Below are 26,904 nucleotides of genomic sequence, written 5' to 3'. Positions count from 1 at the left end.
ATTCAATAGGCTTCGTATTAGGTTGAACCATAACATATACCATTTTTATATGTCTAAAGGATCACATAATAGCAAATTTAATATGATTTTCTCTAATACATGAATCTTATAGTTACTTGGATAAATATCCTTATCATGTCTAATAATTTGTTCTAGTTTTTTAAGATATTCTATATAACTGAATATGGCATGTATAGCAATATAGTATTCTTCTTCAACCATCTATTGTAAAAATTTGTCATGTTTTCCTAGAACTTCCACTATAAAATAGAATGGAAGTGGTGATTATGTGACTTTTTTTGCGTATTTCCATATTTCCAACTCTTTTGTTTTTTCCCAACTAGTATAAAAAGTGTAACTTAAAAAATAGAATCAATTTTTCAGGAAAACAAAGTTATCTTCTAATACTAATTTTCTAATAAGGATTTTTGTGAATTGTGGTTAATTTTTTAATCAAATGTTTTTTCTGCATCAACTGAGTCGATCATATGATTTTTCTTTTGTATATGTTAACATGAATTACATTTATGTATTTTGTAAAACAAAACTGTTCCTTTACACGTAAAATATACCTAACATAATTGGAGTGTATCTTTTTTTCATACACATTGAATAATGTTAATATTTTCTTTGTGGATTTTGTTATATATGTATGATTAAAATGTATATGTAATTTTTTTCTCCTAATAATTTTGATTTTGGTAAATGAATTGGAGAATGGGGCAAATAAGTTTTCTGTTTTTCTGTTGTTTAGAAAATTTGATAAAAAATTGGGATGAAGTGCTGATTGAACAAGTATAGTTCAGATGCCTGGGAGCAGTTAAGAATAAAGAAAAATGATGGGAAGCTTCCTGTGGCTGTCAAAGCTCTGCAAGATTAAAAGGAGGTGCAGAAATGGAAGCTGCTCTCTTAGGAGCAAGAGAAGTGGAGGGTTCTTCTAATGTCCCTGATTTCAGTGTGCTTCCTGAGGGCTAGTTTCTGTTTCATTTTACCTGGAGCACTGGTGGAATTTTCACAGTTTGGCAGGGGTTTGGGGGTGGGGGGTGGTAGTGGCAGCTAAAAGCAAAGAAAAAGGGGCAGGGTACCTGATATGCCTAGCATGGCTCAGAAAGATTGGGAGAGGCACAGAACACAAGGCTTCTCCACAAGAAAGGAAGGGAGAGGAGTGGAACATGCCTCCAATGTCTTGGCTCATGGTACATATAACTCCAGAGGTAATACATCCACAGAGAAGGTTTGAGAGGATCCCAGAATCTCTAGATGGGCAGACTGAGGAAAATATTTTCTTGCCAAAGTCAGTCTGTAAAGATTGGGAGAGGTGGCTGTTTCTTTACATGACCAGACACCAATGCAAACTACAATAAACATGAAGAATCAGGAAAACAACAGAATTAAAAGAACAAATAATAAAACTAAATATTTAATAACTGACCCTAAAGAAATGCCAATTTATGAACTGTCTGACAAATAACTCAAAATAATCACCTTAAAGAAGCTTAGTGAGTTACAAAGAATACAGAGAGACAACTAAACAAAATCAGGAAAATAATACAAGATCTCATGTTAAACATTCTTACCACAAAAAAAAAAGAAAGAAAATTGGTATGGTTTCTTTCTTATTTGATATAACCTGTAAAATCATCATGGCCTGGTATTTTATTTGAGGAATAATATTTTTAACAAGTGCTTCCATTGCTTTGACAGACATAGAACTATTGATGTTTTTATTTCATCATGAGTCAATTCTCATAATTGCAGTTTTCTAGACATTAATATATTTTTAAAATTTTCAAAATTATTGCTATATTTTTATAGTATTTGTCTTATCATTGTAATCGCTATTGTGTGTATGCCTTCCTTTTATTCACAATACTTATCTGTATCTTCTTTAATTCCTGTTTTAATCAATCACAACAGAGGTTTGTCTTTTCTATTAGTGTTTTTATGAAACATCAACTTTGTTTGCTTTGTCGTACATCTCTTTTGCATCCTTTATTTCTTTTTTACTGATTTTCACTCTTTTTTTCATTTTCCTCTTTAATTCTTAGACTTTTTCTATGTATTCTCCGTGATTTTTACTGTCTCTGTTAAATAAGGCTGAAGATATATTGCTTACATGAAAAAAGACTTCTGTGGTCTTCCACCTGTCTTTGGAATCATGGAGAATTTCCCAGTTTCTACTCCATAAGTCCATTGAATAGTAGCATATATTAATCTTAGTCTTTGATTTTTCCTTATAATTTTTTGTGTATTTCTTCTTGTTATTATGCAAATTAATTTGTGCTAGTAAAGTGTTTGAAACTGTAAAAGTATTAAATGAATATTTGTTAAATGAGTGAACTAATAAGATATAGTTGTCATATGCATATTAATTAATCCACTGTCAATAAAAAGCAATTAGTTTTTTCATAGGAGAAACTTGTATTTCCCTAATCTACTCAGTATGTTTGCATTTTAGCTCTTTATTGGTTAGCATCTACTTCTCTTCCAAATTGCATTCAAGCTTGTTTACCAGAACTAGAGCAAATGCTGTTTATTTAACCTGTAAACTCAAAATATATATTCTTGAACTCCAAATTGCACAGGAGAATTTTAAAAAGAAACAGAAACTAAATTAAAGCTGCGCATATGAAGCTAAAATGGTAATATGAATACAAATTCTGGTTTTAATTAGTGATACTGTTGTGGGTGAATAGTATTTTTTTAAGTCATTGGTAATGTAGAGGATGAGACTAACAGGTATCTCTTTCAGTTAACTTTTTAGCTTAATAAGGTACCCCTTTACTAAATTATGTAGACTACTACAGACATTTTCCATGCAAAGGGAAGTAAACCATTTAGCTATTTAACCAGAAACTTATTTTTCTAGTTTACTTGTAGATAATGTTTTCTAAAAGAAAAATAAAATTTTACTATCAGGTAGCATGGGAGACTCATATTTTACTCTACCTTTTTGTTGTTGTTGTTGGTCATTATCAACCAAGCTAGCTATGCAAGGTAGTTCCACAGTGGCACTAACAGAATCCATAAAACCAGCATCAGCTTTCCAGCCATATTTCATACACAGTATTTATTTAATTTCAAAATAAATATATAATTTCATAAGTGCAATATTGGATATATAAACCTATTAGAGACCAGGAATCTCAAATGATGTGGATGGACTTAAGGTAGGCAAAGCAGAATATCAGTCCTTCCCAAAATGTTAAAACTAGATGCTAACAACCTAACTGGTTCCCAGGCCTTAGGGGAACACTTTTGGAAAATTATTTTGGACACCAGACAAATCGATATAAGAGTCCTATTAAGAGCAGCTGGAAAGAATAACAGTTATCATTGCAGCTACAGGATAGCCGATTACTTGCTCACAGCTGATTAGAATGACATTTCTATGTGATTGTTTTAGGGCCTCTCTTTTATTTCATTTTCCCAAAATTGGCAAATTGTAAGATTACTGAGTTAGAAAAAATCACTGATGAGTAGGGGACAGGGAATGTTCACAAGCAAAAATAGGCATATCATTAATTGATAGTGAATTTAGTGACAACAGTCATACCTATTTTTTTACTACTTTCAGACATAACATTCATTACTATACAATGAGTAATAGGGTCAAGTCCTTTACAGAGAATATCCCATTTAATGCTCAAAAACCCTTTGAGATATATACAATTAGCTCTTGCTATTCAAAAATTTCACTATTCATTCACCAACATGACTTGAAAATTTTTTTGACCAAAACTTCACTATCAAAGTCCAAAGGTCCCTAAGCAAAATTGCATGTGCATATTGGCAAAGACATCTAAATTGGGCGTTCCTCCTTGTAAGAAAACATCAATCATATTGCGGTTTTATCTCTGCTGTTCTCCTGATAAGATTATGATGTACATTAAAGTTGTTTAAACTTTTTACATATTATTACTATTATGTTCTCCACACTTTACTTTGAAGTTTATACCATAACAGATTCCTGTTTGCTATGTCAGATGGCTGAGGGCACTATTAACAAGTGTCAATTTAGTTACACACTTTTCTATATTTATCATATTATTTTATTTTTTATTTGCATTGGAGTACTTGCCCTTTGCAGTGTGAAAGGAACTCACAATAATATTGTATGCTGCACACAAACATACCAGTAAAGTAACTTCACTTTATGACTTGTTAAATAATTAGGTATGTTGTATTCTGACTGTTTTATGCTATCCAGAAATCATTTGTGGATTATGACTTTGATATTTCTAAATGTTTTAATAACACTTGGTTGGCATTTTGGGATGTGCTTAGAACTTATTATGATTTTTTTCCATTAAAAATAATGAAATATAGGCTCCTGCTATCTGGAAATTTGCTATCACTCTTTTTAGGAATGAAAAAGTTTTGGCTAATAAGAGATGTCTATACTTTCATTATCAAAAATATACAGATGAAGAAGCAGATCTCCATGTTAGCTCATTACTGATTTAAAAAACATTTATTATGCACATTCTATGTGTCAGACACCGACAATAAAGTAGTGAATAAATAAAGGTATCTACCCTCATTTAACTATCATTCTAGAGAATCCTGGAAAATTAAAAAAAAACAACAACTGGCAAAAATGAGTAAATTAGACTGGAGATTAAGAAATGATTAGTACTATGGAGAAAAATAAAGCAGAGGATGGAGACGGGGGTGAATGGGTCAAAACAGAGGTAAGGGGTTTATTATCACAAGAGTTTTTACGGTTAAATAACTCTGAGCAAGTGATATATCAAAAGTCGATTATTTTTCTCTAATTCTTACCAGTTCTGGAAGTACTCACTGCAGAGACAAATGGAAATGAGTCCACTCTAGGAAGAAGATTAACTGGAAGCTTGAGCTGTGTAAATGTGACTTCGAAATGTGACTTCAGGAGAAAGAACCAGGTTTGACACTGTGGGCTAATCTTAAACAGGGACAGTAATTGGAGCAGAATGGCCACAAATGAGCCGAATAAATCAGCCATTGACAAATAGGGACACATATAAGTATTTAGTAAGTAATATGATAAACCCACACCCGCATAGACTGGATAGTTCCTGAATTAGGCTGCTACATTTGAGAGCTATAACATGCTAAAAGAATAAATCTCCTAAATTAAGAAGGCACTATTAATTTTAACAATTATTACTATTATTTCTCCAATGACAAGTATTTATTTTCATATTTTGCCATTTGACACAGGCTTTCAACATTATTTAAAATAAAATGATAATGTATGGTCACATTACAGCTCTTGCAGAAGCTTCCTATAACAGCAGTTCCTATAGGGAATCTTCCAGTGACAGCTAGAGACCATGTCTTGACTTTTGAAGTGAACTGGTGGTTTTCTTTGACTCCTTTTGGCATGGTTGGCATACCTTGCCAATTAGGATCAGAGCTACAGGTAGAAAGGCCATGTGACAATAATCACTATATGAAGGTTAAATTAAAAATATCCTCCCTGTATATTACAGACCTTGCCTTCTAAATTTGTGTTAGGTTTTTCTCTTCTCAATTTAATTTAGAATTGACAGACAAATTCTGTTGAGCTCTTCTAACCAATTTTGTCTATCGTTTTCCTCATTTCTCCTTTCTTGAAAGTTTGTGCATGCTTTGTCTTATTGAAAACACTCAGATCTAACAAGGAATCATACTTATAGATGTATGTGAGTAGAAAAACATTATAGGACATGTTGAATCACTGACAAACCAGCTCCTGCTATTTATTTCCACATCATCATATTGTTTTCCTCTCTATATCCGACCCGCTTTCAGCGATAACAGATTAATTTACCATATTGACCTTGAAATATTAAATGTAGTCAGCCACCTGAAGATAAGCTTGTATTATAAGCAGAGAATGTCATGTTTATTAATAATTACTGTGGAAGAAAAAGTGTGAATTAGTAGACTCAGTGTTAGCAGTCATAAATCCAAATTCCAACTCCTACTTTCTAGCTGTGAGACAAAGTCTAAGTCACTTAACATCTAACCCACTCTCTTTCTCAGTAAAAATGTGTATACACCATCTTCTACTGCCTTGGCTTACAAGGTTATTATAAAGCTTCAACAAAAAGGTAGTTACAACATGGTATTATGAAATACCAATTTTTGTAGGACAAAAATTGTCAAATATTGGGAATTTCATAGGGTTCAATCTAATAAACACTCAGTACCTTTATTTTTAGAAAAGCTTTATAGAGCTTTTCTGAAACATAAAATAACCTTTAATGAGTAAGATTCAATAGTTAAAGAGCAATTAGCAGCATGTACAAATATAAAATGAGGCCAAATTTGGTCACTGACAGGAAATGTATATTTGGGCTAATGTCACACATTTCTGAAGTCAAGTATATCATCTACTGGATAATGCTGAATAATAAGTCAGGGCAAATTAATAAATTATTATAACTAAAATTATAAATAAAATATAGTTTTATGAATAAATGTAGTGACAGGTAGTAAAATAGTCATGAATGTAAGTCAGCACTAAATAACACTATTAGCTTTTTGAATGGCATTAGTAATGGTGACATTGCAACTTTTCACTACATTTTCTTTTATGTTCAAAGGATGCACATCTCCCCTTTTATGTCCTAGACAGATTCTAAGACTATCTTTTCCTTGGTCATCCAGAAAAGGTTTATTCTGCCAGTGATAGTCACAGGATCTTAACAGATTTAATCAGATAATAATAAGCCAGGAACACTATGATTTCTAATTTCAATTTAAACTTGAATTTGATAAAAAACACTGTTTCTGTTACCTATGGCTATGTAACAAATTACCCCAAAATTTAATGGTTTACAAGCACAATTTGTTATTATCTCTCAGGATTCTATAGGTTGATTAGGTTAACCTGGGTGTTCTCTTTGGGGGGTCTCTCATGCAGTTTTATCCTATAAAGGCTGGGACTGAAGTCATCAGAAGCCTCAATTGGGATGGTCATCCAAGATAACTTCTTCACTCACACACCTACACTTCCACGTAGCCTCTCTCTCCAGCCTGGAATTTTTACATGACAGCTCAGAGCTCCAAGATAGGAGGCAGAAACTGCTAGTCCTCTTAACAAGGAGGTCTGGAACTGGAGCAGCTTTACTTCTGCTGTATTCTCTTGATCAAAACAGGCAAAAGTCAGTCCTGGTTCAAGGGGGTGGAGAAACACATTCCACCCCTCATGGGAGGGGAACTTATGGATAGTAACCATCTTTGGAAACAAGGTGCCACAAAAAATCAGCAAATAAGAGCTGAAAACTTATACATCAGGGTCCAGAAAACAAAAACTGCCATATTGTCATCTTTCACATCTCTTATTCAGTCCTAACTCTGCTACTTATTGGTTGAGAAATTTTGAGCAATTTACTTAATCTCTCTAGCCTTAGTTTTCTCATCCATAAAATGGAGCTGATTATCACTAACATATATGCTTGTGAGAATTCAAAGCATAATGTCCTCAAAGTTTAAGTCTCAAATACAGTGGGACATATAATTAGATAGTTTCTTTTTTTTATGTACAGGCCTGTTTTGACCTCTTCGCCTTTATATGTTTCTGATTGCTTTTCACTCTTTTTTATTGGCATGAATGGGACTTCAGTTGTATTTTGGATTTAAATTACATTATATCTATAAAAATAATCCATGAAAAGTACCTATTTTAGAGAAACAGGAAAATTGTTCCCATGATGCATTATTCATTCATTCACTCACTCATTTCAAAATATTATGCTTAGAAGAGTTGTCAGAATATATGCTATGCCCAAGGATAGTACAACTGACTATGACATCTTCTCATGTAATGTTCACATACTAGTTAGGAAAAATAGTACTATGAACTGATTAGTTGGCTAAGGTGTTGCAAATGCCATACCAAAAACAAACAAACAAAAAAACATGAATAAGGCAATGGAAAATGTTAAGGAATTAAACCTAGATTCAGAAAAAGAGGCAGCATATAAAAAAAACCAATAGGATAATTTTAGAAAATTCTATTAAATCTATTTCTCAGAGTAAAATGGGATAAGACAAAATGAAAATATGTCATCAAGTCCTCAATAAATTAGGAAATATGCAAAATGGGCTAGAGGTAAGATTTTCTGATCAATAGCAGTTATTTTCCTGTTGTCAGCTCCTACCACTCTCAAACTCCTAACCCAACCTGAGGCAGCAGTGCCCCAAATTCCACCCCACACCCAAGTCACATTTAATGGATAAGACAATGTTCAGCATCTTCAGTTCTACTCATTAAAATTAGCTGATTTCACAAGAAGCAGATGCTACCCTTGGGGAAGAGAACTGGGAGCCTCTGTAGGAATCCATTGCAGGATAGTTTCTTTTTTAAAAAATGCAGGCCTATTTTGATCTCTTTGCCTCTATGTATTTCTGGTTGTTTTTCACTCTTATCGTCACGGGGTACTGAAAGTACTGCTCATTCTATTCCTCCCTGTAAGTTCAATTCAAAAATGATTAGGACTGTGTTTTGGGAAAACTTAGCCTCTCAGTTCCTTTGTTCAGAGCTGCGATAAGGAACAAGATATTGATAAAGACAGGAAAGAAATCACAGATCCCTGTATCCTCTGCTTTGCTACTGTCAGTGATTTTTCATCAGCATCATTTAAACATGTAAGTTTCTTCCCTATTTTAATGTTTTAAATAGTTCATCCTACTCCAGTCTTCTCATCCACATTCACAGCCAAAATTGTTGAAATCATTCCTAATCCTCACTTCCTCACTTGTCATTCACTATTCCACCCTTAGAATTCCCATGATGTTGTTCATTCCCACAATGTCACTGAAGCTGCTTCTTGAAAAGGTTGCCAATCACTATATGTTCTAAACACAAAATATATTTTAGCTCTTCTCCTACTTAGCCTCTCAGCAGAATTGTACATCAATATTTGTTCAACATCAATACCCTTCAGTTTCCATTAAACCACTCTCTGCCTCAGTTTTCATTCTTCCTCTGTGGCCCCTCTATTTCATTCTCCTCCTCTGCCTTTCCAGTGCTCATTCTAAGTGTCAGTGTTCCTGGGGTTCTGGGCCAGGTTATCATTTTTATTCACCTTCCCTAGACTTCTTTGCTGATTTCATTCACTTACATGGTTTCAATTGACCTCCATATCACATTGACTCCAAAACTTATGACACTAGCTAATATATCATTTTACTTTAGTGCTAGTAGATTGATCTATCTTTTAAGCATTTTTACTTAAACTATAGTACCACTAATTCATCATAAAATTAAATTACTCATTTTATGTTTCTCTTATTGTATATTCTCTCTTACCTATATTACCCACTACCTTACCTCCGTTTATCTAACTCTTAATAAAATCCTACCAAATCCTACAAAAATCTAACACATTACTTATATTTGACCATCTCCTTTAAAACAGTGTACTCCAAACATTTTATTTCAAAACATTATTATATGTGTATACATTTATATGTTATAAAAATATGCAAAACTAAAAACATGGTTGAAATAAAATAAAAATAAATAGAAGTTCTAATGTTTCTTTTGTTCTCTGGCCCATTAGCCGCTCTTACGTATCCCAGGAATATATACCCCCATACTTCGGATACCACGGTTCTAGGTATCATCATGCTACACTGCCTAGAATGTTGCAGTAGTGTTCTATCTTCATTTATGGCACTATAGACAGAAGAGTCATTCTCAAAAGAAAACATGACTCCTGTTTAAAATCCTTCAGTAGCTTATCACTGCCTCAGGGGAAAAAAAAACCCTAATTCAGTAACGAGACCCCTTTTGGTCTATTATCTCCCCTAGTCTATATCTGGGCTTCTTCCCTGCACCCTGACTGCAATAAACCTTACAAATGTTACTCCCTCCTCTTAAAACCCACCTCTGACTTCACTGATTTCACTCTTATACACTGTTTAATATTTAGCTCAGAATTCATACCCAAAAAACCTACCGAGACAGGGATAGGTGGCCTTACTCTGTGCTTCCAAGCCATCCTAGGATTTCTTTTTTTCAAATCATAACTCATTGACTTGAAAATATAATCATCTGTTTCAGCCTGACTCTGGTACCATTCAAGACCATAGATTATTTGCTTCTGTATTTCATGCTCATGAAATGTCTTACAAGTTAGTGAATATTGTCTATGAGATTTAAGTTTAAATTTAACTATTATATTTTCTTTCTTCTTGAATGTAGAGGTGCACGTAGCAGAAATGTTAAGAGCTTAGGCTTTGGAGTCAGCCAGACTAGGCTGAAATCCTTTTTCATTTCTTATTTGTGTAATATTGAGCAAGTTACATTCAATCTCTGAACCTCAGTTTGTGCATCTGTCAAATGGAGTAAAAAAGTTACCTGATATGATTACTGTAGGGATAATGCATGTAATATATCTCACATATTTGAAGATACATTGTAGAAATTCAACAAATTGAGCATTTATTCATTTATTATTTTCAAGGGTTCCCAGAAATGGTGATTTCAAGTGCATCTTAGGGTAGAACAGTTTAGGTATTAATTTATTCATTCAGTAAATAATTGTTGTCCTCTATATGCAAGGTGCTTTGCAAGTGTTTTAAGCATTTGTTTTAGGTAGTCATGCTATTGGCATTTTATAACTTGTTTCCCTATTTTATTAATAAACTTTTTTTTTGAAACAGGGTCTTGATCTATTACCTAGCCCAGAGTGCAGTGGTATAATCATAGCTCACTGCAGCCTTGACCTTCTAGGTTCAAGTGATCCTCCTGTAGCTGGGACTAGAGGCATGCACCACCACTCCTGGCTAATTTTCTTTATTTTTTATAGAGATTAAGTCTCAATACATTACCCTGACTGGTCTTCAAGAAAGCCTCCCACCTTGGCCTCTCAAAGCTCTGAGATTACAGGTTGCACTGCCGCACCCAGGGCTATTAACAAATGTTCATCATCTCATTTCATTTTAATTTCATATTTTTAAATGTTTTGTTTCTGCTTCTCTTAATCAAACATATACCTTTCAATTTTAATACATTTTTTCTTCTAATAGATCTCTCCCTCTATATCTAGTGTCATTTTTTTATATCAATTTTCTACATCGTGTTTTATTTAGAAGACTGCATCCAATCACCCATAAAGTACCTCCTATAAAATTTCAGGTCCTTTAACAAAGGTCATGGGGTTCTATAGGCTATTATATTCATGTATTTTTCATTTGACTTTTTTTGTTCTCTCTCACTTAGATGGACACTGAAGCTAATTTGGCCCTATAGTTAGTTTGAAACTTCATGTGTACATTATCTACACTAATGTCCAACCAATGATAATTACCATGAAAATAAAAGAGCTGTTAAGCCTAAAAAATCAGTAGTTAATCTGGCCTGACATTCTGTATCTATCAGTGAGTACTGTTTAAAGCTTAGGGGGAGATGGAGAACACATTATATTTCTAACTGTGCAAAACCATTCCAAGAAAAACGTTTTTCTTCTGTTAAATAATCATCAGTTTGAGGCCAAAACATAAGGACTGAGGAATCCAATGTTTGGGAAATATTCTGCATAGTAAAATGGCAAAAGCTATTCTCATGCTTAGGTATCCTCCTACAGTCAAGATTTTCCAGGGTAAATTCAGTCCCATGTCATAGACTGCTGACAGTACTTTTTAAAAATAAGCAATTCTTTTTCTTTTTTCTCTTTAAGTCTTAACTTTAGTTGAAGATAACCTTAGAAATAACCTAGATAAAATAACTTTTATCTAGGACAGCCTAGATAAAAAGGTAGTGTCCAAGTAAAGAGAAGCTGAGCAGCAACAGGGAAAATAATCGGAACAAGCTGATATTGACACTGACAGGAAAAGGTAACAAAAATTGTGCTACAGGGTATGCACATGTGAGTTTCCCCTCTTGTCTGTAAAAAAAGCTGTGCATTGAGCATCTAAAATTCTGTGAGTCTAATATGAAGTTTCAGTCAAGCAAAATAATAAAAGGCAAACATGGACTGGTTTCATAGGGTGATAAATTTAGATATGTAAACGATGGTGAGTGTTTAATAAAAATTATCCAACTGAGAAATTTCGAATGATTAGAATTGAGATGGGAAGTCATCTGTTGCATAAACTTGTGGTGACTAGCCTCCAAGATGTCCCTGAATGATTCTTGCCTACTCATATTCACACTGTGTGGTTCTCTCCTACATAAAATAGGGCTGACCTGGATAACTAATAGTTTGACTTTTGAAGGCTAGGTAATAGAAGACGTTGCACTTTCTCTCTTACTCTCTTTTGGTTCATTTACTTTGAAGGAAATGAGCTGCTGTATGATGAGGAACTCAAACAGCCCTCTGAAGAGAAACACATATAAAGGAACTGAAGCCTCCTGTCAATAACCAGCACTAATTTGCCAGGAACATGAGTAAGCTAATTGGAGGTGAATCCTGCAGCTTCAGTCAAGCCTTTGCTAACATCTTGCCTGGAACTCATGAGAAATCACCAGCTAAAATTACCAGAACACCCAGCTAAGCTGTTCCCAAATTTCTGATCCATGGAAATTCTGTGAGATACCCTTTTATTGTTGTTTTAACTTGCTCATTTTAGGGAAAATTTGTTATGCAGCAACAAATAAGTATACAGCATTGGAGGGGGAAAGTATCTAGAATAGTTTGTAACAAAGGGTAAAGTTAAGTCCATGAAAATGGGGAGTAAGGTAAGATGTAGAGGAGAAAACCCACATAATATTAAGAAAAGGCACAAACTCCTCTGAGCTTTTTACCTGCTCATAGAATAAAAAACAGGAAGCAAGTCAAAGTAAATATGAAATAAAAAAAGAATGAATTAGGTCGCAATAAATAGAAAAGCCAGGAGATAAAGAACAAAACAAAAGTTCATTTTGACAAAAACGGTCACAAAATCCAGAATGGCATCTTTTGAAAAGAGATTAAAATCAGGTCCATTTAAAACAAAATCACTAGTGACTTGTAACACAAAGCATCTAATTCTCCATATTATATTATATTACAAAGAATCAGAAGTACAGGCTTCATATGGTTTTAGGCAGGTCAGTCCTAAGAGACATATGGGGCACAAGGTAAAGGGAGAAAAATAGGGAAGAAAAATTTTGTTATTGTTTTGTATAAATATGTAAACATGTAAATCTAACCCAAATATTTGAGAGTATTTTGGGTACCACAAATATGGTATTCTTGTTGACTCCAATCATGTCAATACATGCAATAAATCCTTTAGTTGCATGCTCTTTTACCAGTTGGCTTTGCTACATAAGGAGAATGGTACAACCTTGGTTCTCATTTCGTTCCACTAACATGTCTCAGGATGATAACTTTTCCAGTATACAAATGTAGACACATGTACTGCATTATCAGGCAGTATCTAAAGGGGCAGCATTACCATCAGCTTATACATTTTGTATCTTACTTTAAACTCCAAATAAAACTTAGCTTGGCATGCATATGAATAATAACCTTATGAATGATAAGGTAAAGATTTCACCAATTTCAAATACAGTACCTAAAACAGTGATTTAGATTGAGTGGTATATTCTCCAAAAATCCTTAGTTGAGAAAAGAAGACATGCTTGCAACCAGATAAAATTTTATATAAGAATACATTATTATAATGTATTATTTTGCCACAAAAACTTAATGGCAGTGAGTCATTTTGCACTAAAATAAATAGAAATATTGTAAAATATAAAATATATAACTCATACTGCTAAACAGCTTGGGTAAATGACAAAATTGTCAATTTTTACATTTTATTTTGTTTGTTTTATATCTATTCAAATAACTGCTTATTAAAGCATGCTCACTGATTTTGAGTAAGTCTACAAAGAAACTTATTTTAGAAACTTCTCTAACATATACATAAATTTATTGGCTCATTAACTACATTAGAGAATCAACCAAGTCAAAAGTTAATAAGAACTTTGTTTTCCAGACTGTATCTGCTTTCTATTTTATAAAAATAAAGAGCAACACTTTATAACACAGTTACAAGTTCTAAGTGAACTATACTTTAACTCAAACTGATAGAAATAATGTGAGATATATCTTAATTATAATTGCTTATTACATCTGATCCCTAATAACTACACAAGTTATTTTGTAGAAGAATGTTCTATGCTAAAGAAATCTTCACCTTTCAATATCATTTAGAAGCCAAAACACAAACTCATATACAGTACTTTGTAATTCTTTAATGCTTTTCCATTTCTTTATTCTATGAGCTCTTGGAGAGCCAATCTCCTATCTAACCTCAATTTCGAATTCCAATACCCAGAGTAGTGCATGAGCACAGTGTATTACTCATGTGGGCTAGAACTATGGCTTCAACATTATTCTGCCTCTGATTCTTTGGGGTGTTTTCCTTCAACGGTCTTACATGGATAGGCTTAATTATCTATATTGCTTTCTTAATACACATTTCCTTTTCAAAACTATCCCCTAACTTTAATACAACATTTTGACTCCACTTCAATAGTGCATAGACTGAAGTTTTAATTTTCCTATTCTTTTCCTGGACCCCAATTAACCTAACCTAGATTAAGAAATGTATTCTAAAATGTTAGTGGAACATTAATACTAGTAAATAACATCAGAGTCCTAAAGTTTAATCCTTAAGGACTAAACGTGGTAACTAAATTTTACCTAATCATTTGAGTACCATGGTTTTCTAAGGAGCAGCAACAGAAGAGACACCTGCCCTCTCCCACAGGCTAATTTTAATTCTTTCACAAATCACTGAGAAGTCCTGTGAGTCATACACATAATTTCCACATGAATATGTATGAGTATATTTTATTAAAGCATACATTTGAAATAAAATCTTTCTGATGTAGCCATTTATGAAAACATATTTCTATTAACCAATGAGTTGCTAACATTTTTATAATCTCTTAAATCTTATGCTATATTTCTTGCTGAAAGTAACAAGCTGTATGAATTTCAACAAATGGTACCAATGCAGCACAGATGAAACATAAATTCTTAAAAATTCATTTCTCTTTAATACCGCTTTGCTATACTGCACCTCAGTCTTTCAAGTTCTACTTTTCTATTTCACTCTCAAGTACCAAGCATTAGAATTTTGATTCTATAGACAATATTTAAGTCGACTGAACCATTTTGTTCAATAAGAATATTACAGTAGTAAAGCATGTCAAACAATTGCCAAATCTATTATTTAAATAATTTTGAATATATAAAACTTAATACCCATGGTTATTTTGAGAAATGAGCAATAAAATATTAACATAAAACTTTATTATGCTGATGGTAATTGGCTAATTAATCATAATAGAGGAAGAAATAATCAATAATATTGATTTGGCTTATCATCTACCTATTATTTATTCAGCTATAAACAACGTTGGTTGATGTAAATACTGCATCAGCCCAAAATGATATCAGTAATATTTTTTTGTCAAAGCAAGAAAGTACCAACAATTATTCATCTTATCGTTTCAGTGGGTTTAATATGCCACTTGTTTAACTCTGAAAAAACTTTGAGCTTAGTTGGTTAAGTAATATAGTAACATATCTCTTTGGAGATAATTTTTGGTGAAATTGTCACTGTCAGTTATGTCTTTAATAGATGTTAAAAATTTAGCAAGAACATTTCATATGTTTTAATTTCCCAATATCTCTAACTATAATTTCCTTAAAAGCCTTAGTTCTTTAATGTTACATTAAGCCAAATCACTTCTTTTCCTGAATTCTAAAAATTTTGGCTTGTGTACTGATGTTTTCTTAATATAATAATTTTTTACTCTTTTGAGTTTTTAAATGTATATAATATTTTAACATTTAAATATATTTTAAAACTGAATTATAGTGAACCATTGTTTTTTTAAAACCTTTATGTTACCTGCAATTTTACTGCACCTAGATTTGGGTGCAGTACTACAGTACTACACTCTATCAGGCTAATAATACAAACAAGCAAACAAATCCACAAACCTCTCTTTTACTGTTTCCTGAAGCCCCAACATTTAAGCCAGTAACTAATCAGCTTACACACAGTCCATACCTTATGAACTCTCCCATTCATGTTCATCATTTAATTTTGTGTTATATATATTTCCCCCAGAGGATGACATTTCAATTCTGTCTGACTTCTGAAGGCTTACTTCAGCAGATGTTCCATACGGAGCTAGAATGACTTGCCTAGTAGCTCCGTTTCTCTAATTTTAATCAAATGTTCAGTCATGTGAAGCCAGAGGGAATTTCTTTTTAAATTAATATAAATTTCACACGGAGCTACTGTGTGGTGCAAAGAATCCAAAATGCTGTTTTCTAAAAGGTTAGAAAGTCAGTTGAAACACAGTTGAATACAAATAAAAGTATTTATGCAAGTGAGTGGCCTGAGTCCCTCTCTTGCTTTGTCTAAACTTCAAAGCCAAGATGCTCTCATCTGTTGACTGAAAAGTTTCCACCAAAGGACGTGATTTGAGAGGTGCTAGAAAGCAGCTCTTGTTCCCCAAAGCCCCTCTCCCATCCGATGTATGAAATGTTTTTCAAAGGATATACAAGGGCTCTTCTATTATCACAGACAGTTTAAAATGCATGGATTCTTAAGAAAAGGAAAACTAGTGACTTCAATTTGTGCAAAGATGTAATTTACTGGCATTAGACCTGAGTTGAATCTGTGACTGTGTTTATATGTGTGAAAATAGCGGAGGAAAGGAGAGGTGTTGACAGGGAATAGAGCAGAGGACAAAGAAATAACTCAGAGATAGCAAAAGCCAAACTTTCTCTAATTTACAACTTTAAGCTCTTCCTTGAATCTTGGATAAGATACTATAAAGACAGAAAAGAATTTCCAATTTCAGTGAAAAATATGAAATAAAAAGGAAAAATAAAAAGGAAAAATTAAAATGATTAAAACTGAGCTCATATACTGGTTTTAGAGTTCTCATGGCAATAGCTGTACCTTATATTGTCCTGCTTTATAACCAGGCTCAGATAGCCATTTAACAAGAAAAACTTAAACCTTTAAAATGGTAACAAATATATTTCAGATCTACACAGATTTTTGATTTTTTTAAGTAACATGATATACAGTTTAAGCTAATATAACAGCTTAAAGACAAAAGTAGGATAAGTCAGAGACCATTTTATCTGCTTTTATATAGTTTTGCTTAAACACTTGGTGTTCAAAATAATTTTAATTGGTGTATATACATAAAACAGGAAACAAATGTTTTAAATGGTTTTGTTTGGCATGATGGAAAACTTTTTTGGACTTTATAATTTACCACCTGCATTTCAAGGTCCAATTGTCTAAATAATATAAATTTAATATAAATATAAATATATAATAAATATATAAATATCTTTGCAGAAGTTATATGTTTATAACTTACAATTATATTATATAACATAATGTAACAATTAAAGTTAATTATAATTAAATTTACAGATATATAATCAAATAACTTTAACTATATATACTTAGCAACAAATACACACACACACACACATATATATATATATAGCAACAATTATCTAGATATATGGTTGTTGTTGTTTCAGAGACAGAGTCTCACTATACTGCCTATACTAGACTCAAACTGCCTGAGCAGTTTATATTGCTGGGTTCAAGCAATCCTCCCACCTCAGCTTCCTGAGTAGCTGGAACTACTGGCATGTACCACTGTGCCCAGCTTAATTGCTATTTTGACTAAGGGTTACAAACATATAATTTCTGTGGAGATATCATTTATATTTTCTAGACAATTGGACCTTGCAATGTAGGGGACAAATTATAAAGAAAGTCAAAAAAGAGATTTTCCATCATGCAAAAATAAAGATCAATTTTAAAAATTTGTTTCCTGTGATTATATAATGGAAGTATTCTGGATTAAAATAAGAATAAGCTTTCAAAACTCAACTTTCAAATCATTCACCAGTTTTAGCTGGTGAAACAGTCAAGTTGAATAGAAAATTGCCAAGTTCTAAGTATAAAGTGAGTCACAATAAGCTAATTTATGCTGTAGTAATAAACAAGCTCAAATTTTCAGTGGTCTAATGCTTCATGTCCACTGCAGATTTGAAAGAAGGCCCTGCTCTTTGTGACTATTCAAAGATGCTGCTGACACACATTTGATATTAACTCTTATTTTCATGATCTCTGAAGCAGGAAAAAGTGATTGTGACAAAGCATGCACTGACTCTTAAAGCTTCCACATGGAAATGGCACATGACATTTCTCTTCAACATTTCTTTGCCCAAGGCAAGTTAGATGACCATACTTAATTGAAAATCACTGGTAAAATGCAATTCTACCATGTTTCTGTAAGGTGAGGCAAATTGGAGTATTTGTGAACAGACCTAATAACCACTATAATAGAAAAGGTAGGCCTTTTCTATTATCAGAAGTAATCCTTCTCTTAATTACAGGAAATTGGGGCTTACGTTAAACTTAGAGGTAAAGTGGGTGTTGTACAGAGACAGCCAGGATGGTGGTGGGCATGGAAATAGGCAGTAGGTTTTGCTCCATGGGAGAGATGAATCAAACTATTCTACTGTAGGAAGATGGCTATTAATAAGACACAAAATAGCTCGGACCCAAAAGAGCTTGCTGCTTATGATTCTCACTAACAATAGTAAGCAAGAGGACAACATTAACCCGGAGGTAAATGGATCATGAGGACTGAAAGCACAACTGCAAATGACCTTTGTATATTAATCAGTGTTAACTACATTGGTAATGAATTGCTGGTTGCACTTGGCTTTTATTTTACTTTCCTTTGTTCTTTAATAAAAAAAAACATGTTGTCTTGTTATTGGCAGTATGTCTTTTAGTCTCACAGAAATGGATTGAGTAATTGATTACCCAGAGTGTTAACTGCATGCCTTAGACCTCATCCAGCCCCCAATGTACTCTCCACTGGTTGTGCTCTAACTGTGGTTGTCACCCCTCACTACTAGAAACCAAGAAATGGGAGAAGACACAGGTCTAAAGACTAAGCATACATTCTTGTCCCAACCTTCTGAACAGTAGTTGAAATAAGTTGATATCTATCTATCTAACCTAGCTATAATACTATTTTCATATGGGTCTGATAAATAGTTTTGTTTATTCATAGACAAGACATTCCTCTAATCTATGTACTGAAGTTGAATAGAAAAGAAATTAATGATAGCAGTTTCTTCTCTATGAACATGACAAAAATTGCAACTTATACCATTATTTCAACCTCAAGGCTGTTTATACATCTGTATATTAATATTTACAGTATCTCCAAATTTTTCTAATCCTTCTCTTAATTACAGACACTTCAAAAGACTCTGAGGTACACAGTCTTGTCTCTAGTCGCTATTGAATTTAGCAGGATCCAAGGCTGATGGGATGTTTGGGTAAGAGCAGAATGTGGCCTTACGTATAAACCTCTCCCATGCCCCAGGGGCATTAGGCAGTAGAATTTAAATTTCTTCCATGTCATCACTGGTGACTACAGGCTTAAACTAGACTTTAACAGGATGTTCTTTCTTCAAGCAAAAATGTGTGCTAACTAAATTTGGGGGGCAAGTATGAGCAGCACTGAACTGTGTGCTTAGGAACCACACCCTGGCATGATATTCTAGTTGAGAATTGTTGTAATTATACATGTATTCATCCTGTGGCTGTCCTGCTTAACTTCCAATAAATTGGTCATTAAAGTTAGAATTGGTGATTACACTACGTTCCTTTTTTTTTTTTTTGAAATTCTGACCAAATTCTTTTACAAAATTCATAATGCCATAAATTATAATGAAAAATAAAATAGAAACTATGAAAGAGCATTATGTTTATTCATAATAATCTTTGATTTTCTAATTTTGCTCTGTTTCTGAATTTTTAATGTCTGTGAAAAAGCATACTTTTTGGAGAGGGAACATGAGCTCTTCCTGGGATTATATTTAAAAACTCATCCCTACTGTTAGTGAAAATTAAGAGGAAAATACATTTGATTTGCACACCCTAAAATATCTCCATTTATTTTCATAACTCCTGATAATAAGTGGTTTAGGGGATTATTATTTTAAAATAAATAACTTTGTCCAAGAGCATGCAACTAAATTGAGAGCAATAAACAGTATTAATGAATTCTTAAGTTCAATCTTAAGCACAATCATAGTTGATCTCCAATGAGAGGACTGTTAACCAAAATTAAGTATCTTAGGTAAAGCAATGATAATTTAAAATATTTTTATTTTGAATATGAATTGGAATGTATCATTTCCCATTGACAGTAGTGGAATATTAATCAATGTATTGTTCTGTTCCTGATTTCTTTAATAGGAGAGAAAATGAATGAAAGTGGTCCTGTCAAGTATGGAAAATGTTCCTTATCCATTCATGATAATATGACTATCTCTAGTATCAACAAAGGTGCTGTATTTCCCACTGTACTGCACTGTCAAAAAGTTTAAGTGAAACCAAGTCAAATGAGCAAGTTCAGTGTCTATAAGAGGCATCCAAAAACCAGTACCTATTATTGTAACACAGGCAGTGGTTTGCACCAGAAATTTCTAGTGATCTTTTACTCCTCTCCCTCATTCACATCCTGCCCAAACCCAATTAATCATTAAGTTCTAGCCTACATTTTATTAATCTTTAAGTTCTAGTTGAGTATCATTTGAATCTAATTACTTCTCTCTCCTCATACTACAACTATTTTCCCCTGGTTTGCTCTCCATAAATATTTATTGACTGAATGAATATTTGGCCATCAATGTCTTCTAAACTAAAATGATTTGCCTTTCTCCAAATCTACTCTGAGCAGATTTTGTTGCTGGTGTTCACATTATTGTTCATTCCTGGAAAGGCTTTTTCCCATGGATCCTATTAAGACCTAATAGTTTATGAAAACTTTATTCAGAAAGCCTGCTCTCTTACATTTCTCCTTTCCAAAAGGAAAGTAATCTACTCTTACATTTAGCTAATGTAAGAGTACTTTTCTTCAGAGATTGTTAGGGCAACTATCTTCTAACAGATTAAGTTCTTTGAGAAGAGGATCTAGGAAATGATCATCTATGCTTCCAAGAGTCTAGAAAAATTTATACTATGTAACTAAAGCACAATATTCATTTTTCTTAACATAATTGATATTTTAACATGTTGCAGTACTTCCCAAGTTTAGTTGCAAATTATCTGAAGAAATTTTTTAGGATGCAGATTTCTAGGCCCTATCCCAGTCTAATAAATCCAAACTCCTGAAAGAGGGCTGCAGACTGGACTCTTCCGGTTCTGCTGCATCGTGGATGTGAATAGGCAAGCTAAAATATTTATCTATCCATTACCTAAACCCAACAGTATTAAACATTCATTGAGAATCAGAAAGCGGTATGTATCTGGCCCTTTTGAAATTTTCCTATTTTTCTTAGTCCAACAACTTACATTTTTACGTCTTTTTCCTAGTCCTTTCTTTAAAACCATAGAATTGAATATTGTCTTTTTCTTTAATCGAATGAAGGCAAAAGATTTCAGCAAAACTAAAAAATCCATATCATACCCTTACTTCATTTTTAAAAGTTCCTACTACCACTTTATATAAACATAGTATTTTATAATTTGTCCACTTAACATGTATTTACCATTTCCATTATTTCACCTGTTTTTTTAGCTATTTATCTTCAGCTTTGTTGATAATCATTATGAATATTTTAACAGTTCAATATTATCACTAAGTTCTTTAAGGGCCATCTTCAATTAAAAGTACTTTTTTATCTGCTTTTTCAACATTTGAAGTTATTCTCCAATATTTGATAATCTTTTTTTATCCTCTATAGTTTATTTTCCAGCCAAATCATCCCTTTTCATTCTATCAAGATGGTAGCATTATTTCCTTTCACAAATACAATAGCACATAGATCCTCATTCTATTCTTAGATTTGAAATGATGAATAAAAACTTGCCTGGTGAGCAAATATCCACAAATTTTTTCCTTTTCTTAAAAAAAAAAACAAAAATTATATGTATTCATATTCCTCTGATGTAATTTAATTCAAAGCACTCAACAGGAAAACATGATCAATAATGAAAGTAATATGAGATCAAAATAACCTCATATCAAAATTCATTCTAAAGAACAGAAAAAAAATTGATCTATTTTGAAAAAACTCAAATGTAATGAATCTACAACAAATAATAACAGCATTTCTTTTGATAATAACCTCTGATAGTTAACACTGGTTTAAAGCCTACTTTGAATCAGATATTTTACATAATTATGTCTACTTCTATCTACAGTAGCCCTATCAGATTAAGTCCTATTACCCCCAGTTTATGGATGTAGAGAAGCCTGTTAAATAACTTTTCTAAGGCACATGGCCATAAGTAGCCTTACCAGGTTTCAAGCCCAAGTCTACCAGGCTCTAAAGCCTTTTACCAAACCATTCTGCCTATCAGTGAAAAAGACTCATTATCACTGCTAAACACCTAAGGGCCCAGTTGTACTCTGTTACCTTTGATTTAGTCACTTAGCATTCCTGGGTATCAATTTCTTCTTATCAATATTAGGATATTGTATTAAAAGCTTTCAAAGTCTCTTGCAGCATTGAAACTCTGAGGTTCTAGCATAGAAAATCTAAAGTTTTATCACCACTTCATCTGCTAATATCCTATACAGTGAAAAGCCATTACCATTGATATGGTTTGGATATGTCTTCCCCAAATCTAATGTTGAAATGCAATCCCCAGTGTTGCAGGTGAGGCCTGGTGGAAGGCATTGGAATCATGGGGGTATATCCCTCATGAATGGCTTAGTGCCATCCCCTTTATTATGAGTGAGTTTATGTGAGATCCAATTGTTTAAAAATGTGTGGCACCTCCTACTGTCTCTCTCTTGCTCCTACCCATGCCATGTGAGATACCTGTTCCACCTTCACCTACTATCATGATTAGAAGCTTCCTAAGGCCCTCACCAGAAGCTGATGCCACTGCTATGTTTCCTACACAGCCTGCAAAGCCATGAGCCAACTATACCTCTTTTCTTACAAATTATCCACCCTCAGGTAATTTTATAGCAATGCAAGAACAAATAGCCTAACACAAAAAAATGGTACTGAGGAGTGGAGCATTGATATAAATATACCTGAAAATGTGGAAGAAATTTTGGAATGGGAAGAGGTTGAAAGATTCTGGAGGACTCAGAAGAAGACAAGAATATCAAAGAAAGTTTGGATCTTCTGGTGCCGGGTGCGGTGGCTTGCGCCTGTAATCCCAGCACTTTGGGAGGCCAAGGAGGGCAGATCATGGGGTCAGGAGATCAAGACCATCCTGGCTAACACAGTGAAACCCCATCTCTACTAAAAATACAAAAAAATTGCCCGTGGTGGTGGGCACCTGTAGTCTCAGCTACTCGGGAGGCTGACGCAGGAGAATGGTATGAACCCAGGAGGCGGAGCTTGCAGTGAGCCGAGATCACACCACTGCACTCCAGCCTGGGCGACAGAGTGAGACTCCGTCTCAAAAAAAAAAAAACAGGTTTGGATCTTCTTAGAGACTGGTTAAATGGTTGTGGCCAAAATGCTGATAGTGACATGGACATGGAAGTCAGGATGAAGAGGTCTCAAATGGAAGTAAGGAACTTATTGGAAACTGTAGCAAAAGTCATGTGTGTTATCCCTTAGCAAAGAGTTTGGCTGCATTCTGTTCATGCTGTGGGGATCTGTGGAAGTTTGGACTTCATAGTGATGATTTAGGGTATCTTGTGGAGGAAATTTCTAAGAAGCAAAGTGTTCAAGATGTGGTGTGGCTGCTTCTAACATCCTATGCTTAGATGTGGGAGCAAACAAATGACCTAAAATTGAAGCTCATATTTACAAGGGAAGCAGAAGTATAAAAGTGTGAAAAATTTGCAGCCTGGCCACATGGTAGAAAAGAAAAGCCCCTTTTCAGGGGAAGGATCCAAGCAGGCCGCAGAGCAACCACTTGCTAGAGAAATTTGCATAACTAAAAGGGAGCTATGAACTAATAGCCAAGACAATGGGAAAAAGTCCTCCAAGCCATTTCAGAGATCTTCCAAGATAACCCCTCCCATCACAGGTCCAGAGGCCCAGAAGAACAGAATGGTTTCCTGGGTCAGGCCAGGAGCACAAAAGCCTTGTGCCACCTAGGGTGGCTGCTTCCTGCATCCCCACTCTACAGCTCTAGCTCAAAGGTGCCTAGATACAGCTCAGACCAACACTCCAGAAGGTAAAAGCTGTAAGCTTTGGTGGCTTCAATGTGGTATTAAGCCTGAAGGTGCACAGAGGACAAGAGTGAAGGAAGCTTGGCAGTCTCCACTGAGATTTCTGAGGATGTATAGAAAAGCCGAGGGTACCTAGGCAGAAGCCTGCCACAGGAACAGGGTCCTCACAGAAAACCTCTACTAGGGTAGGGAGGAGGAAAAAGGTGGGGTTAGAGCCCCAACACAGAGGTCCCACTGGAACATACCTAGTGGAACTGTGGGAAAGGAGTCACCATCCACCAGACCCCATAATGGTATATCCACAATCAGCTTCCATGATGCACCTGGAAAACCTATTGGCACTCAACTCCAACCTGTAAAAGCAGCTGTGGTGGCTCAACCCTCAAAGGACATAGGGACAGAGCTGCCCAACACCTTGGGAGCCCACCCCCTTGCAGCAGTGTGCCCTGGATGTGGGACACGGAGTCAAAAGAGATCATTTTGGAGCTTTAAGGTATAATGACTGCTCTGCTGGGTGTCAGACTTATGTGGATCCCATAGTCCTTTTCTTTTGGCCAATTTCTCCCTTCTGGGCAGAGAATGTCTACCTAATGCCCATACCCCCATTTTATCTTTGAAATAAATAACTTGGTTTGATTTTACGGTCTCATGGGTGAAAGAAACTCATTTCCAAATGAGATTTCGGACTTGAGACTTAGGACTTCTGAGTTAATGCTGGAATGAGTTCTGGCATTGGGGGGACTATTGTGAAGAGATAATTTTATCTTGCAATGTGAGGAGGACATGAGATTTGTGGGGACCAGGGCAGAATAATATAGTTTGGATCTGTGTACTCTCCAAATGTCATGTTGAAATGTAATCTCCAGTGCTGGAGGTAAGGCCTGGTGGAAAGTATGGGGATCATGGGGGCATATCCTTCATGAATGGCTTAGCACCATCACCTTTGTTTTGGGTGAGTTCATGCAAGATCTGATTGTTTAACATTGTGTGGCATCTCCCACTCTCTTTCTCCTACAAATGCCATATGAGACACCTGCTCTCCCCTCACCTTCTACCACTGGAAGCTTCCTGAGGCCCTCACTAAATGCCAGTGCCTGCACTGTGCTTCCTGTACAAACTGCAGAGCCTTGAACCAGTTAAACCCCTTTTCTTGTAAGTGACCCAGCCTCAGGTATTTCTTTACAGCAAGGCAAGAACAGCCCAACACAATCATCTAACTGGAGCTTTAATTTCCTTTGACTGTCTAATTTTTATAGCTCTTGTTTATTTTCTGAAAATCATTTAATTTATCATTCAGATTACAGGCTAATAGAAAATGGAAATTTTGCTCAGCATGGCATTGACATATGGCATGTTTAGTTTGCACATATAGACAACTCAAGACCTGATAAGTCATATGTGACAGTTAATACATCCTCATGCTGCTTTTGTGAAAACAATGATCTTGATATGACTGGATTATTTGCCTTTTTGCTACATTTATTTTCTAATGTGTAATATCTTTAAACTGACTCCTGTCCATCAGTGAAGTAAAATGTGATGGGATTTCTAATGAAAAAAATAAAACAACAGATTTTTCCTTTATAAAGAGGAAACATTTTATTTAACTTAATACCATATTTGAAACATTGCTTCCAAGATCAGCTAACATATTTCATGTATTCATGTATAAAACTAGAGTGACATATACTCAGTGAGGCTTTGATTAGATGGGTTTGCCCATGACTTTTAAGTTTATCTAATGAGCTGAGCATTTTGTTGGAGATATTTTCTTACTATTTTTTGAAGCAATCCTCAAAGATCATTTACATAATAGAGATATGTTGATACTGTTTTACATTTTTCTTTCTAGTTTTACATATTTAGATGAGACAATATCATGGATGAAAAGAACACACGACTTAGAATTAGATGGCTTAGATTTGAAATCTAGTACCACTTTTGTTAGGTAGACTAGCAAATTACCTAACATCTCTGGGTTTTAGAATCTCTCTCTGCAAAAATAAAAGTAAAAAACACCCACATGTTTAACAGTGCAATTCTTAGGAAAATTAATGAAATGGCAAATGCTTAATACTTATTAGTTGAAGTTATGCTTTCTGTCCACACTGAGAACAATTACTTATTGTATAAACTAATTCTGTTGCCACAAAAACATTAAGATACATAGACTTCAGTGGAAGTGTCACTATCCATATAATGGGAGTCTCAAAACAACCAAAAATAGAAAAGAATGAAAATATTTATAATACATGACTACAAATGTCCCAAAATTAAAGAAGAATGAAAGATTTTAGAATAAAACATTTAAGCAAGCATAAGAAGTCCAACACATAGACACATAATGAGCCTGTGTCTTCATGCATAAATGGAATCAAATAGAGAACTCAGAAATAAAGCTACATATTTACAGCCAACTCATCTTTGAAAAAAAATGACAAGAACATACTCTTGGAAAAGAACACCTTTTCAATAAATGGTGCTGGGAAATTTGGGTTGCTGTATCCAGAAGAATAAAACTGGACCTTATCTCTCACCATATAAAAAATCAACTCAAGATAGGTTAAAGACTTAAATGTAAAACCTGAAACTATAAAAATACTAGAAGAAAATCTAGGAAAACTCCTCAGGACATTGAGCTAGGCAAAGAATTCATGACAAAGACCTCAAATCACAGGCATCAGAAACAAAAATAGTCAAATGGGACTCAAAAAGCTTCCCTACAGCAAAATAAATAATCAAAAGAATGAACA

At 34.2% G+C, this 26,904-nt stretch overlaps 1 protein-coding gene across 4 annotated transcripts in view; it reads left to right on the top strand.

The window, feature by feature from the left end:
- Positions 1-26,904, top strand: part of LOC109027241 (uncharacterized) — a 70,934-nt gene that overhangs the window by 2,541 nt on the left and 41,489 nt on the right. The window contains exons 3-5 of one of the 4 annotated variants that reach the window (XR_002006362.4): positions 4,561-4,694; positions 4,789-4,907; positions 12,261-12,510. Coding sequence is in view for 1 of the 4 variants with exons in the window: in XM_031012561.2 (XP_030868421.1) it covers positions 4,789-4,907 (119 nt within the window). In the remaining 3 variants the exon portion in view is untranslated. Of the gene's footprint in view, positions 1-4,560; positions 4,695-4,788; positions 4,908-12,260; positions 13,069-20,325; positions 20,350-26,904 lie in introns of those variants that run through there. The other 3 variants (XR_008681217.1, XM_031012561.2, XR_010134292.1) reach the window with 3 other exon arrangements.

The sequence above is a fragment of the Gorilla gorilla genome, chromosome 5 (assembly GCF_029281585.2).
Source record: "Gorilla gorilla gorilla isolate KB3781 chromosome 5, NHGRI_mGorGor1-v2.1_pri, whole genome shotgun sequence".
NCBI classification, from domain to species: domain Eukaryota; kingdom Metazoa; phylum Chordata; class Mammalia; order Primates; family Hominidae; genus Gorilla; species Gorilla gorilla.
The sequence above is the reverse complement of the archived record's forward strand: the minus strand, read 5'-3'. Positions and strand labels throughout refer to the sequence as shown.